General features: G+C 42.4%; 1 protein-coding gene across 1 annotated transcript in view; it reads left to right on the plus strand.

Annotated features, from left to right (window-relative positions):
* Nucleotides 1-3,735: 3,735 nt before the first annotated feature.
* The window catches only part of C1H1orf198 (chromosome 1 C1orf198 homolog), a 38,036-nt gene continuing 26,299 nt past the window's right edge, over nt 3,736-15,472 (plus strand). Inside the window, exon 1 of the mRNA XM_054981431.1 lies at nt 3,736-4,149. Coding sequence (XP_054837406.1) covers nt 3,802-4,149 — 348 coding nt within the window. The 5' untranslated portion in view covers nt 3,736-3,801. The remainder of the gene's footprint in view (nt 4,150-15,472) is intronic.

Genomic DNA, 15,472 nt, shown 5'->3' on the forward strand with positions numbered 1-15,472 from the left:
GCATATTTTTTAGAATGTGGCGGGTGAGGACCAATCAGGCTGCATATGCAAATAACCTGTGTTCTGAGTGGCGGGGGCGGGGGGGGGAGTGTGGGCCCCAATCATCCCACATATGCAAATGACCTTGAAAGGCTGGACTAATCAGGGAAGAGTGGCCACGTTGTCAATGGGCTGGGGCGCAAGCAGGCAGTAGCCTGCCAGCCACACAGGGAAGCTGTATACCTTTGGGAAAATACATTTTACCCCTTTTTTACCCTCTTAGAAGTAAAAAATTCTTAAAATCCCTTCTTAGTGGGTGTTTATATCATGAAAGGAATGTTCTCCCCAAATTTCATGTTTCTAGGTCCAGGGGTTTGGGCTGGGCATTGATGAGTCAAGATGCTTGTCTTTATATGTATAGGTTTATTTATTTATTTGTTTCTGAGGCCTGTATACACACAGAGAGAGAAATTTTCAGCCCCTAATTTCACCTGACCTTTTCCTCTATCTAAAATAAATGCACTAGTTAGTTATTTTTGGAATTTTAAAAACACCTCTGGTGCCATTTCTGTTGTTTAAGGACAAGGGGAACATCATAGTTTGTATTCCTACTTTAATATTGTATTACCGGTTTTAATGTTTGTATTTATATTATTTTAATAATGTATTGTTTATGTATGCTGTAAAGCACCATGAGTGCTAAACATGGTGGAGAAACAGTATACAAGTTAAATAAATAACTAAGACAGAGACAGTCTCAGTAATTGCATGGAGTTGATATGGAGTTCCTTCCCTGAGTAGCTTCTCACTCCTTTAATGCCACTGGAATAACACTAGCCCTGTTCACTAGTTACATACAATCTGTGTACAGTGTACACCTGATAATTCTTTGTATGTGCATTGAATAACTTTCATGTTACAGACATCACATGTACAGCTGAACATGTGATACAAACTTCACGTTTAGCCAGGTCCTTGTGCCTCCTGTTTAGTTTGTAAACTGAATCTGCATTGGCTCTTACATACAGGGAGAATGTAACATGTGAAATGGACTTTCAGTTTTCTTTATACAGTTTGGTGCCAATTTGGTGTAGTAGTTAAGAGCCCGGACTCTAATCTGGAGAGCCAGGTTTGATTCCCCACTCCTCCATTTGAAGCCAGCTGGGTGACCTTGGGCTAGTCACAGCTCTCTAGAGCTCTCTCAGGCCCATCCACCTCACAGTGTTTTTGTTGTGGGGATAATAATAACATACTTTGTAAACCACTCTGAGTGGGCATTAAGTTGTCCTGAAGGGTGGGATATAAATCGAATGTTGTTGTTGTTGTTATTACTTGAGTAATTCTCATGTTACATTAAATACAAGTTCAGCAGACGTGAGAAAACCCACATTTATCCATGTACTGGTCCTTGGTTTCATTTGTAATTTTAACACATGTTGATTGTTGCTTACAAACAGATATATGCACATATAAGCAGAATGTACATGTGTTCACTGTAAAATATGAAGGGGGATACTATGAACCATGGGACCAGCTGTTATTTCATTACCTACACAGGCTACTTTAATTCATGGTAACAGGAGCCACTGCTGGCATGGTACAGAGTTATTTATTTATTTATTTGCATTTTTATAGTCCACCTTTCTCACTGCGACTCAAGGTGGATTACATAGTGCAAGTCAATGGGACATCCAATAAGCAATGCAATAGAGTTTGGATAGCATAAAATTGAAAACAAGCAGAAATCTGATACAGAGCTAAAACAATGCTTAAACAAAGCATAAGCAATTAAATACAGTGCATTACAAAATGCAGAAAATACATAGTAGGAACATACAGCAACAGGGAGTACACAGTAGTATAGTCTATAGTATAGTCTACAGTCCTCATCACTTTACCAAATAATCTTTCCTTACACTACAGCCCTCCTACCAGTGTAAAAAAGCCCTCCTGAATAATTCAGATCTGTATAGTTTGGGGAAAGCCAAGAGAGTGGGAGCCCTCCTAACTTCATCTGTGCAGATGTGGGTAGCTGGCTTCTTGTCTTCGGAACTGGGAAGGTTCCAGTAGATGGTAGAGGAGCAGCTGGGAAATAGACAAGTGAATGCAACCACAAAGTATGGATGGGTTGTGATTACATTTTGTGCATGGTAATCGAGCCAAGGGGACTACACGCAACATAGGCTCTGGAGGCAAAACAGGTTGGCTTTTAAAAAACCCTCCCTTTTTACCCAGCAGCTCATCTGGGGCATGCTCAACAATATTTTTAAACAAAGCCTGCTGCTGTCTGCCAAGCATCTATTTGATCTGCTTTCCAAAGCACAATATATGTGGCTCTCAGATGCTTCGCTAATGAGTTAAGGACCATAGACTTCACCACTATGTTGCCTTACGTACTACCTGTTGTTTTAAATATGTGTTCCTATGTGCTTCATGTGGTCTAATGTCAGCTCTAGAATTGCTAATGTTGTTTCAGCAGTTCTTCAACTCTGTATTGGATTCTTACTAATGCTATGTCTTTGTAAAATTGTGTTTATTTACCCTATGGCATTGTTTATGGAAATGTTCTTGAAACTGACTGTATTTTCTCACACTCTGTAATCCACCTTCAGTCGCAGTGAGAAAGATAGACTATGAATGAATGAATATAGTTGGTATAGCACAGGCAGGGAGGCAGACAAGGGTATACCTCTTCCACAGCCCATCCCAGGTGAACCCGCCCAAGTGGCATTGTAACCACTCCTCACATTGTAAGTCTCCCCTTATCCATAACCCATTTTCCAAAGCGTGGGTGGATATCGTTTATTTCATTTCATTTCTTTTATACTCTGCTTTTCTTCCCAATAGGGACCCAAAGCAGTTTACATCATTCTCCTCACCTCCATTTTTTCCTTGCAACAACCCTGTGAGGTAGGTTCGGTTGAGTTTGTGTGACTGCCCCAAAGTCCCCCAGAGAGCTTTCATGGCAGAGCAGGGATTCAAACCTTAGTCGCTCAGATTCTAGTTCATCACTCTAGCCTCCACACTACACTGGTTCTCAAGTCTGGTTCAGTGTAATTCTTTGCAGTAAGTATTACTGTGTTGAACAAAGTTTTACTCTTAAGCAATATGTGTGGGTGCTACTACTTTACTCACATTGTGCAGTTTAAAATAAAAGACATACTTTCTCATGACCATGTTTGTCATCAGGGATCAGTACAATGAGGTCTGTTTGGGAAAGAACATCTGTCTGCAGTTCCACCGAGCCATGTAATCACTATTTCTTTGAACGCCGATGCGTAAAAGTTATTTTACTCATTCGGTCGTGCCACCTGTCATCATGATAGATTAATTTACCCTGGACTAAAGGGAAGTGGTGGAGGAAAAGTCTGAGAAAAGGGTGGGGATCTGCCATAATCGCGTGTTCGAATTTAGCCAGAAATTAAATTGCGAACAGAAACTACAACGTTTTAGGAGTCAAGCACCGACTTTCAAATGCGTGCTTTAGTTTTCATAGCAGCCGCCGACCCGGCAGGCGTTAAGTACCACCCACTGCAGCTGTAATGGAGAGCCAAGCTGTGCCTACATTTCCCATCAAGAGGTAAGCTGACAAGTGTCCAACCTGTATAAGGCGTTACTTGTAGCTTGGCTCTGGGCTCGGTTCTTTGAAAGGGAGGCGAGCAAAGCGGGGAGGAAGAAAGGGAGGCGGGTCCAGGGGCGGAGGAGGAGGAGCGCGAGGCTGAAGGGAGGCGGGGAGCGGGGCTGCGTTTCCAGCCGGAGGCAGGCGCGGCGGTTGTGCTGTGCCTCCGTGGAGTCCGCCTCTGCGCTTGGACCGTGCCGGCGATGGCTTCCATGGCGGCGGCGATTGCAGCCTCCCGCACGGCCGTCATGAACGGCAACCGGCCGCTGGACGAGCGGGAGCGCAAGCGCTTCACCTACTTCTCCTCGCTGAGCCCCATGGCTCGCAAGATCATGGCGGAGAAGGAGCGCATCCGCGAGCGTTACGGGCCCGAGTGGGAGCGGCTGCCGCCCCGCCAGCAAGACGAGATCATCGACAAGAGCCTGGTGGAGCCGCACGTCCAGGCCCGGTACGCCGCACACCGGGGAGCCGCCCGGGGCAGCCCGCCTCCGGTCTGCTACCCGAACCTGCGCCTCAACACCGGCCAGAAGGTGGTGCATTTCGGCGACGAGGTAAGGCCGCTGGCTGGCTGGCTGGCTGGCTTGCGGGGCTCTTCGGACTCTCGCCCAGGAACAGGGGCGTGTTTTTCTAGGTTGAGCCGGTGCGGTTCTGTGAAGCCCCACGCAGGGCAAGAGCATACAGCTGGGGGCTTAGGAGATGTGGCGGGAAGGCTTTTGTTTACTTCAAGGCGGGTTTCCTGTGAAGGGCTTCTCGTTAAGAAGTCGTTCTTCAGTGCTAGTGCTTTCCTGGTCTCTCTAGTAAGAAGAGATTAGGCTCAAGCAGGTACAAGGTGCACGATTCGCTTACCGCTAAATTTGAAAGATAATAAGAAAAGGCTTTGGGAATAGAGAACACGGATGGTTTCCTAGCAGGCTTGAGTCCTGGTATTCCTGTTGAAATTCAAACGCCGATTGAGGAGCTGGCTTCTGTTTTGTGTGAACACTGAACCAATTCTTGAGCCTAGACTTAACTTTCTGCTCCTACAGGTGCTAAATTTTCTACTACTCTCCAGCAGTCTGTAGTTGATGATTGTTGTATTGTCGAAGGCCCGGAAAACAGCCCGGAAAACCCACAACAACCATTGATGATTGTTGGCTGCATAAATAATATTTTGTTGGCTGCATAAGTAATATTTTGCCATTTTACAAAAACTGTTGATGAAGTACATTTACTTTTAATAACAACAACAACAACATTCAATTTATACTGCCCTACAGGACAACTTAATGCCCACTCAGAGCGATTTACAAAGTATGTTATTATTATCCCCACAACAAAACACCCTGTGAGGTGGGTGGGGCTGAGAGAGCTCCAGAGAGCTGTGACTAGCCCAAGGTCACCCAGCTGGCTTCAAGTGGAGGAGTGGGGAATCAAACCCGGTTCTCCAGATTAGAGTCCAGCGCTCATAACCACCACACCAAGCTAGCTCTGGATTTTAGCTGTGGATTCTTTCTCACATGCATCCCAGTGGTAGCTGCCACTGGTAACAAGCGCTGTCAAGATTCATGAAAGAAACAGTTCCTTCATTGTAAAAGAGGCTTTGAGAGAGATCATAATAGGAAAAATGGAAGCAGCCAGGAAGCTGACTGTCATTGCTTCATGTTCTTTATGGGTACTTACTACCAAATTCTGTATGTGTTTAGGGTTGCTCTTCTGGGTTCTTCCTGAGAACACAGGTAGATTTCCAGAAAGGTACCATGACAGACTGTTGCAGCCTAAAGTAAGAGGAGAGAGCCATGTGCATGCCTCAAGCTCCTCAGAGGAAAGGTGGGATAAAAATGGGGCAGAGAAATTGAGGCTGCTACTGGACTTATTGTGGTATAAATTTCAACATGAGATATGTGAAGGAGGGAAGGCTGAACAGGTGGTTTGTGAATATCATATTTAAAACAGCCTGTTGTCAAATGATGGGGCAACTGAAGAAGGATCTGAGTTTTTTAGTCACTATAAAAGAAAAAGGACTATTGGAGTTCAACTCACTAAATTCATGCACTTAACTGCAACATTGATGAAGCCCCCTTAAACTCCTGCACATGCCTAGGCTGTGTGGAGGTTCTTTAGTATGAAAAGAAAGTACACATGTAGACTAGTATGTTGGGGGCAGATTCATTCCCTTAGTATGATAATCCTGTGTCTGTCACAATGCTGTATGAGAGCTACAATGTCTGTGCAGCTGAGGACACAGGTATACATGAGGTGGAAGTGACTGCTGGGCAACTGTAGCTGTGGTGAATTAGTCCTAAATATTTTTCAGGTATATTATCTTTGGCACTATGATATATTGGGATTCCAGTCCATGTCCTTTTCTTCCAGTGTATTTCCATATGCATGTTACATGCCTTGTAGGTAGCGGCATCTTTATTGCATAATTCACGTCGCTTTTAGAGTATCACAGGACTACTCTGTCTTATCCGCTGCAGTAAGCCAGCATGGCTAACTACATTCTGAAGCATTAGAATGAGACACTTAGAGTCTAATCTCAGATTCAGTTTAGATGGTATTTTTATATGAAACTGATAATTCAGAACTTTCCCTCTGTGCATGTTTCCTGGAGGTTGAGGATGGGATTTGTTGCAGTGCTGGATATAGGCACAGTTCTGGTTAGTCAGTGACTTACTAGCTTGACAGTCATGGAAGGCTGAAAATATTTAAAATAGGGAATGGAAGAGAACATAACCTCAGGATGCTTTTCCTTAGCTGTGAGATCTTTTTCCTGTTCTTGTCCTGTTCCCTTCCCCTTTTAAAAAATGTAGTAGTTGTGTTTTTGTGTGTGTGAAAAGGACAGCCCTGTGTATGCAGTCTCTCAGAACAAATTCTGAAATGTGCGGTTCTTTAGCACAGTGGCTTTCAGACTTTATCCATTCATAAAATCTTTTCAACCTTGACTTGTCAAGATGAAGAATTTCTGACTGGTGTTCACAGAACCACAGCATATTGCTGAGGATTCTTGGGTAAAATTTAGGACAAACATAATCAATGTGGGGTGTTAACTTGCCCATTGGACCTCTACAAAACATGAATGTTCTTCCACAACTGTTTTTTTCATAGGGGATAATTGTATCTAGTGTGCAAGCTGTCTTCCATGGAACCTCTATCATTACTAATCTCACATTGAAGAATCTCAGGGCTCCTCAGAGAGCCAGTTTGGTGTAGTGGTTAAGAGCAACGGGACTCTAACCTGGAGAGCTGGGTTTGGTTCCCCACTCGTCCGCATGAAGCCACCTGGGTGACCTTGGGTCAGTCACAGCTTCTAGGAGCTCTCTCAGCCTCATCCACCTCACAGGGTGTTTTGTTGGGGGGATAATAATAACATACTTTGTAAACCACTCTGAGTAGGTGTTAAGTTGTCCCGAAGGGTGGTATATAAATTGAATGTTATAATTATTATGTTATTATAGTTTGAAAGCCTTATGATTACCCATATTATACCTGTCACCTTGTCTCCCCACATGGCAGCTTGGGAAGGAAATTTCTATTCAGGAATTTGGGGAAGGATTTGAATGCTCCTCTCCACTGGTATCAGGACCTCATCACAATTCAGACCTAGTGCAATTCATACCTCCAAGCAGTGTTCTTAAAAGAATGATCAAATGACAGATTTCCTGTGAAATGAATAGTCTGGCTTTTAGTAGATTATTTTTCCTAAAATAAAAAGGCATACATGAAAAAGAAAATGACAACTGTGAATCTATCAGGACAGTACCATGATTGTTTTTTTATAGAACTATAGAGCAAGTTATATTTGGGGCATGGCAGATGCCAGGTAGTATGAAATACAGCAGAAAGCATGAACAGCATGCCTAAAAAATGCTAACGAACAAAGGAAATATCTCCAGTCAACCTAAAAGTTGAAGCAAGAAATGAAGTAATTTATAAAAAGAGCATGCTAACCATTCAGTTGTTTAGCAACAGATGGTAGGAAGTTATTGCTAAAATTAGATTTGAGGAAACATTTACATTTGACTCAAGGAATCTGGCTGTCTTTTCCCTGCTTCTGCAGGGAAGCCTGGTCACATAACATTATGAATATTCCAAAAGCTTGTGTTTTTAAGATGCCTTCTCAGAATGTTAGTCAAGTTTTCCACCTTTGCTCTTGAGCCAAGAAAAATGAGGGCGTGGAAAATGCAATTTAACGGCGTGACGTTAGAAGTGTGTTTAGCTTTTGACTTTCACAGTTGATGGCTATTTGCTGCAAATCTGTTGGAAAAAACATCTGGATTTATGCAGCAGTTGAAAAAGCACCAGTGTTCTTTCCAGTATGTAACAAAGCTAGACGAATGCCAGAGTACATCCTGAGAACTAATTGGTGCTGCAGCCAGTCTTGTGATTGGGATTAATTTCCATTCAAGGAATTGAAAAAATGAATGTAAATCAGGCACTGTTTTGCTGAGCCGTGTGGCCTCTGTGACAAAATACAAGGCAGCCGTGTAGAGAAGCACACAGATGTAAAAACATCAACTATATTTTTGGTCGAAAAAGAGGAGGGAGGCTTAGGCTTTGTTTGGAGAACTGCCGGTGAGCTTGAACGTGCCCAGTAGGACATTTTTCTATGAACCATAGCATCCCCCTGCGCCCCTTCACTTGCCATATCATAATGGGCTTTGGCAAATCTTTTCAATCGCAAAAGTTGTTCGGTAACTGCTGTTCACAAAACACCAGCTAAAAGCCTCACTGGGCATGGAGACAAATTCTTTGGAACCTGGCCCTGCCTTTGCATCGCTTTCTTTCCTGCCATCCTGGAGGTCAAAGTCTGAGTCAAAATATAAGAATTGAGGTGAGACTAAAACTTTCCTAAAATCAATTGTATGGATTGGACCTAGCCAGCCTTTTCACTAAATCTTGTCCAGTTCTCATTACAACCTCTGTCATGCTTGGCTTTTGTCCATGCAGGTCCTATGATGCCCTTCGTTGGTCAAAGGGACCCCTGCCTCACTCTCCCACCCAAAAAACTAATTTTTCAAATGTTCCACTATCAGAGTGTTCAAGAATTTTATAAATACCCACTTTGTATCACTGCAATCAGATTTGCAAGTTTAAAAATCTAACTGAGTGAAATTGCTGAAGGAAGAAAATAATCATAATTATTTCCACCTTACCTTTGCAATCCTGTGCCTTCATTGATCAGCCTAACCTGGAATTATTCATAGCAAATCCTGTATTCATTTGTTTTACTATGCCTACATTGTATATAATAAAGTAATGGCCATCAGGTTCTTAACAGGGATTAGCCTGATAAATTCTTGAAACAGCATCACATCTTAAAAAGTGGAATGAAAAGCTATGATGCCTAACACCAGCAGCTGCTTCAGTCCCATAATGGCTGCTCCATTAGTGACATTGTTGACAGACTTCTGAGTTGACTGCAAAGTGTATCTTGCCTTATTAAGTGCTTCATGTGCACGTTGGACAAGCGCTGTACCTGGATCACAGTTCCCAAAGTGCCGTGTGATGATGAGTCAGGGCCAAGCAGCGCTGGTGCAAATATGGCAGCATTATGAACCAGAACTCTGGTAAAAGAATTTATATTTTCTCAGTGTGTGCTTGGAAAGAAGGAGCCAATTAACAGACTAAGAAGAAGGGATTTTTTTTCAGTAACAGATTTGAATGTTGTGGTAGCGAAATTTTGTATTTTTTTTCAAGGAGACTCCTGGATACCTAAACTGTAATTGTTTTTTATGGTTCAGATACAATTTAAGTATCATGTGGAAATCTCTGCCCTTGAAGAAATCTTACAGTGTTAAAGGATTGGATTTTAAAAGGCACAGCATCATTACGGTAGGGGCTGTTACTCTAAATATGTAGCTCAGCTGCTGCCTCTAGTCACGTGGCAATTGAATGTGCTTTTGAATTTGTAACTATGGAGAATGATGATATTTATGGTGATTCTCTGACTTAATATGGATGGACACAGATCAGGAGAGGGAGTGCACGAAGGGATGAGCTGGTGCTTGGTTCTCGTGGCCCCTTCTTCTATGCCCAGGGTAATGCTGATTGCCACTTTGGGGTCAGGAAGAAATTTTCCTCCTGGCCAGATTGGCATGGGATCCTGGAGGTTTTTTGCCTTCCTCTGGGCATAGAGCAGGGGTCACTGAGGGAGGTAAGGCAGTGGGGGGAGAGAGCTGTGAATTTCTTGCTAGGAGCTGGACTAGATGACCCTTGGTGTCTTCTGTGTTTCTAAACTGAAGTGAGTAGAATTTGAATTAATTCCAAACTCCCATCAGTACAACTGATGTTTTAACTTCTATTTGATGTATTTAGATCCTAAATAAGATTTATACACATTCTCTAGAATGTGTGTAAAGAAAATGGGTTGGGGGTCCTCTTTGATTACCAGACCAGCTATGCTTGGGATTATGGGACTTGCATACACAGAAGGCATGTGAGATAGAGGCTATAGTAAGGAGAGGAAATAAGATGCAGTGAAAAAGCTGGCTGGATCCAACCCCATATCTAGTAGTTCAGCACATATGTATTATTATGGGGCGGTTTCTCATCCAGACCCATTGGGAGCACCTTGAATCTTACTTGAATGATATTTAGCAGTTATATCCAGAGTCCTAGTAAGAGCATTTCTGTGTAAGTAAAAAATCTATACATGTTTGAGTGTTTGTAGAACTGTTTGTAGAACTGTTATAGGCAATAAAAGAAGTAAACTGGCTTACATCTTGAAAACAGTGCTTCCTGATCTTTTGCTTTTTAAATGTTTGTATTTTTAGCTTTTTAAAAATTGTAAAAGAAAAATAAAAGAAAATAGATTTTAAGGACGTACATTAACAGTGAAATTCTAGGATTTCATTGTAAGTGTCTATAACAAAATTAGCTAGTATTGCACTTCATCAAAGCCAAACATATTAAATAAAATAGCTTGAATAAAAATAAAATTTAGGCTTAGGATTAAAGTAGTAGTGTGATAATATCCAGTTGAAATAATCATAACTATATATCAAGTGCCTTAATATCTATTAAGAGCTGAACTCCAAGCTTCAGAAATTGTCAGATTCTTACAGGTAGATTGTTAGTATCCCAATAATAGTTATTAGAGGTATGCCAGACAAAACAAAAGTCTTCACCCACTGGTGGAAGACAGCAGTAGATGAATCTCACTGAGGAGGGAGTTCCAAAGTTTTGGCAGCATGACTGAGGGCCAAACTACAAGTGGCGAATGACACAGGTTGGACACTTGTCAGCTTCCCTCAAGTTTTAATGGGAAATTTAGGCAGCTTGGTGGAATGTTGGACAAGTGACAATTGAAAAGTCCATTGGACAGCAGTCGGAGAGCTAAGCTGCAAGACCAGGATGCCTACATTTCCCATCAAAACTTGAGGGAAGCTGACAAGTGTTCAACTAGTGTCAGGTGTCACTTGTAGTTTGGCCCTGAGAAGGCCTTTTCTCTGGTTGCCACCCTTCTAGTCTCAAATGGCAGGGGTGCCTGAAGTAGGACCACCAAAGATGACCGGAGTGGACTGGTAGATTCAAAAGGGGGAAGGCTGTCCTTCAGGAATGCTGGTCCCAAGCCATATAGGGCTTTAAAGGTCAATACCACCCCTTTGAATTGGTCCTGGATGCAAATTAGAAGCCAGTGGGGTTGAGACAAGACTGGAGTGATACCTACGACCCACCTCTGTCAGCATTCAGGCCACAGCATTCTGTACCAGCTGAAGCGTCTGAACAGTCTTCAAGGACACCCTATGAAGAGCTCACTGCAGGAGTCTAAACTAGATGTTACCAGGGTGTACACTACAGTGGCAAGATCTCTCTTGCCCAGGAAGGGCTGCCGTTGGCTCATCAGCTAGCTCACCAGCCGAATCTAGTAAAAGGCACCACTGGCAACCGCTGCCATCTGTTTTATCCAGCAAGAGACCTGGTCCAGAAGCACCTCCAAGCTAAGAACCTGCTCCTTTAGGGAGAGTGCAACCCCATCTAGAACAAGAGATGCCCCTTTTCCTGGGTCAGACCTTCCCCCACCAGTAGTACCTCTGTCTTGTTGGGATTAAGTTTCAGCTTGTTAGCCTTCATCCACCCCAAAACTGCCTCCAGGCACCTGTTCACAGTTCCCACAGCCTCCCTGGGATTTGCTGGCAACACAAGATACCATTCCTTAATCTTTGGTTAGGACTTGCTTTTTATTATTTATGTAAACATTTTTATCTCAACAAGAAAGGCTGTTTATAATACAACAATCTTAGTCTTCAGTCTAAACCTATTGATTTCAGTGAGTTTAGACTACAGTAACTTTGCATAGGATTGTACTGTAAGTTGCTTACAGTTAAACTACTACAACATAAAAAATACAGGTATGTTAAAATAATACTGCAGTTGACCACCCAAGGTAAACTCAAAAACAGCAGTATAAGTTAAAACATAAACATTTTGCCTATGAAAGCTAGTAAGGGAGAAAACTAGGTGATCTTCCTTAGACAGATTCCTTCACAAAGAGCAAGTGTTGATTACTACTGCTGATAAGGCCCTCTCAACCACCTTCCTCACCTCCAGAGAAGGTAGATGCATGCAGAGAAAGTTGCAAGGTTACTAGTCTGTTGTAGCACCTGAAACAACTTTTATTTCAATTGGAGTGTTTGTGAGTCACAGCTCACTTCTTCAGATGTGTATGGAAATTAAACTGAGAATCCTTTTTGGGGCAGATTATAAAGGAGAGGGGAGAGAAGGCAGAGGGTTAATTTGCCCATGAGTCTTTCAAGTGTAGATTCACTGGGTGGGAGAAAAGAGAGGCAAAGAGGTGTGAATCCTGTCATAAAACTTCAAAGTGTGACTCATTGTATCATGTCTGAAACAGAATTAGCAATTAGCACTTCGAAGTTTGTACCGTGTTTTTCCAATACATTTTTCATTTGTATTCTGTGTTGGTTGAATTAAGAGAAATGTAGATTCATGGAGGCGAGGGGGTACTGTGGAAATTAGATGGTCTTGGAAGTCATCCTTTGAAGAAATAAGAGGTAGCATAACTCTGCATGATAGTCCAATTTATTAATTGTAATAGATTATATGGCTGGGGAGTTGAATGGGTAGGAAATGCCTGTGGTGAATTTACCATTTATTTAAAATATTTTATAATGCTTTCCCCCAAAATGTGTCCTCCAAACAGTTTACAAGAATGCACTAGAATAGACCTTAAAACCATCTGTATCCTTCCCCAAAACAGATAATACCTTAAAGCCATCACAAACAGCTGCATAAAATCAACAGAATTAACAACAAAAAGACATTCAGAATAAAACCACTTCACAAGTTCTCCTGCACAAACCAGGCCAAAGCAGCCCTTGCAGGAGCAACTACTGAAGAAGCAGTGGAATGAGGCACCACCGCTAACTGAGTCTGTGGAAAATAATCAAACAGTCATGCAAGTTTGTAAAAGGAGAGGCAGTCCTTCAAGTTTTTGGCTTCCAAACCAAGAAGAGGTGTAAAGATTAAAAACAGCACTGTTAAACTGACCAATGGACACTTATTAGTTCTCACTGTAAATATTCTAAGACGGGTGAAATAGGACAGAAACATGCATTAGTTGGAAAGTGAGCCATTGTATTTTGAAGTGTCTAGGTTTTCTTTAACGTCAGCCACATGGAATGCATATTGCAGAAATGCAGCTTTAAGGTTGTAGCCGCATGGATCAGTGTGGCTAGATTAGCCAAGTCTAGGAAAATCTATACCACTTCAAAGACTTACGTACCAGTTTTGTGAGCAGGATTTTTTATTTATGTGTTTGGCCATTGGTGAAAACTCAGTGCTTGCATACATTCCTTTACATAATAACAATAACAGCAACAATAATAATGTGCCATCAAGTAACAACTGTTTTGTGGTGACCCTTCAAGGAGTTTTCAAAGCAAGAGATGAGGACAGATAATTTGTTGCTGCTCTCCTCTGCGGAGTTTCAGGTGGGTAGCCATGTAGGTTTGGTTCAGTAGCATCTCGAAGACCAACTAAATTTCCAGGGTATGAACTTCCAAGAGTTGCAGTTCCCTGGTCTTCCTTGGTGGTCTCTCATCCAAGAACTAATCATAGCCAACCCAGCTTAGCTTCTTAGCTCTGACAAGCTCAGTGTAGTCTGGAGTACTTTATACATAACTCATTCCTAATAATTTGGATTATTCAGTTTTTATTTCTAAATGTAAAGTTGTACTTTCAAATTTCTGGGCATCCACCTCAGATAGGTGACAAGTAAAGCGACTTTTAAAGCTTGTTCAGCCTTCTGCCTGGCTGTAAACTTTGCAAAGCGAACACATTGGTCCTGCCTATGTGATATTTGTTTGTTACAGAAGTGTGAATTTTACTGCTATAACAATTGTTTTAAAAAAACAACAGTTCAAGAACTGTTACATTATTAACAGTCCGTCTTTCTCATGGAGACTCAAGGTGGATTACACAGCATGAGTCAATATGATCCATGGCTCAGCCATACTTAACAATACAATAGGGTGTGCAGAATGGACCTTTGGACACTTACCGTGAAGGGTCCTTCTCCTCTGAGGAAAGGAGGACATCTTGGGTGATTCCCACCATCCAATCAGGGAGGCAGGAACTAACTTTCTTCCTCTTCCTGTCTAGCCTGTGGGACCACCCTCTCTTCAGTTCAGGTGACTCCACAAAGCAGTAACATTGAATTTATCATTCAGCAACTGTTAATACTGAGAGAAAAAACACCTGTTGCATTAACATGTACTGTAAATAAAGCATAACCCGGAGGAGGTATAAGAATGAGGCAGCAGGGTAGAGAAGGACGGAGACCCGGGGAGGGCAAGATGTCCTCCTTTCCTCAGAGGAGAAGGACCCTTCACGGTAAGTGTCCAAAGGTCCGTTCTCCCTCTGAGGCGGAGGACATCTTGGGTGCTCCCAAAGCAGTTTCCAGTTTCTGGGTGGGATGTGGTCTTCGTCCATGATCATGCACTGCAGTACTTTTCCACTACAGTCGGTGTCCGCTGAATCATATAGATTCGATTTGTAGCATCTTAATAAGGTCAAGACTGACAAACTTGCAGCCTTCTACAAAAGTGTTCCCGTGTAACGCTGCACTGGTAGTAGCATTCCTCAAAGAGTGAGCTGGTATTCCACAAGGAACCTCTGCAAAAAGAGTTTTTAGGAGTTTCGATAGTGTATGTTTTGCTATTGGCACCTACTGCTGCTGAAGACATTTTCCTCCCTAAACTGAGATGAGATATATTTAAGAACAGTAAGACTGACTTTCTAATTTGCACTATTCGGAGCAGAGGCCTTAATCCTCCTTCTGACATCTAGGTTGTGTCAGAGCCCCTCCCTAGTCTATTTAGGGTACAGGTATAAATATGGTAGCCTTATCTCTTGCAAACTATGCAGTTTGGAATACGGTTTTGGAAGACAGTACGAGGCATCACCTTACTATTGGGAAAGATACAGAGTTCAGGTCTGACTAAATCTTCTGGCAGACGCGAACATAATAAGGAAGATAGTCTTCATTCTCGGCCTTCTCAGGGGAACATCCTTGACTGGTTCAAATGGATGCTTGGTCAGGGCTGTGTAAAATGTCTACTGAATGACGGCTTCCCAATAAGAGTTGTAAATTATGAGCATAAACTGTTTTCTGAATGCTAGGAGAATGTCGGCCACCTCTCAGAAATATTCCCATCTTAGGAAGGTGTTCCTTTCTATTTCCACACGGTTAAGCAGAATAAGTCTAAATGAGAGAGCCAAATCGGCCCCTGCTGTAACATGACCGGATAGGTCAGTAGGATGAGAGGTGGAAATATCACCATCTGTTGGAGGGTGGAAAGCCATGGTCTGTTACTGGTAAGGGTAGTAATACATAGAGGAGGCCTAATGGCCACTGCAATGTTCAGGGCATCT

Source organism: Eublepharis macularius, chromosome 1 (assembly GCF_028583425.1).
Source record: "Eublepharis macularius isolate TG4126 chromosome 1, MPM_Emac_v1.0, whole genome shotgun sequence".
Classification (NCBI taxonomy): Eukaryota; Metazoa; Chordata; class Lepidosauria; order Squamata; family Eublepharidae; genus Eublepharis; species Eublepharis macularius.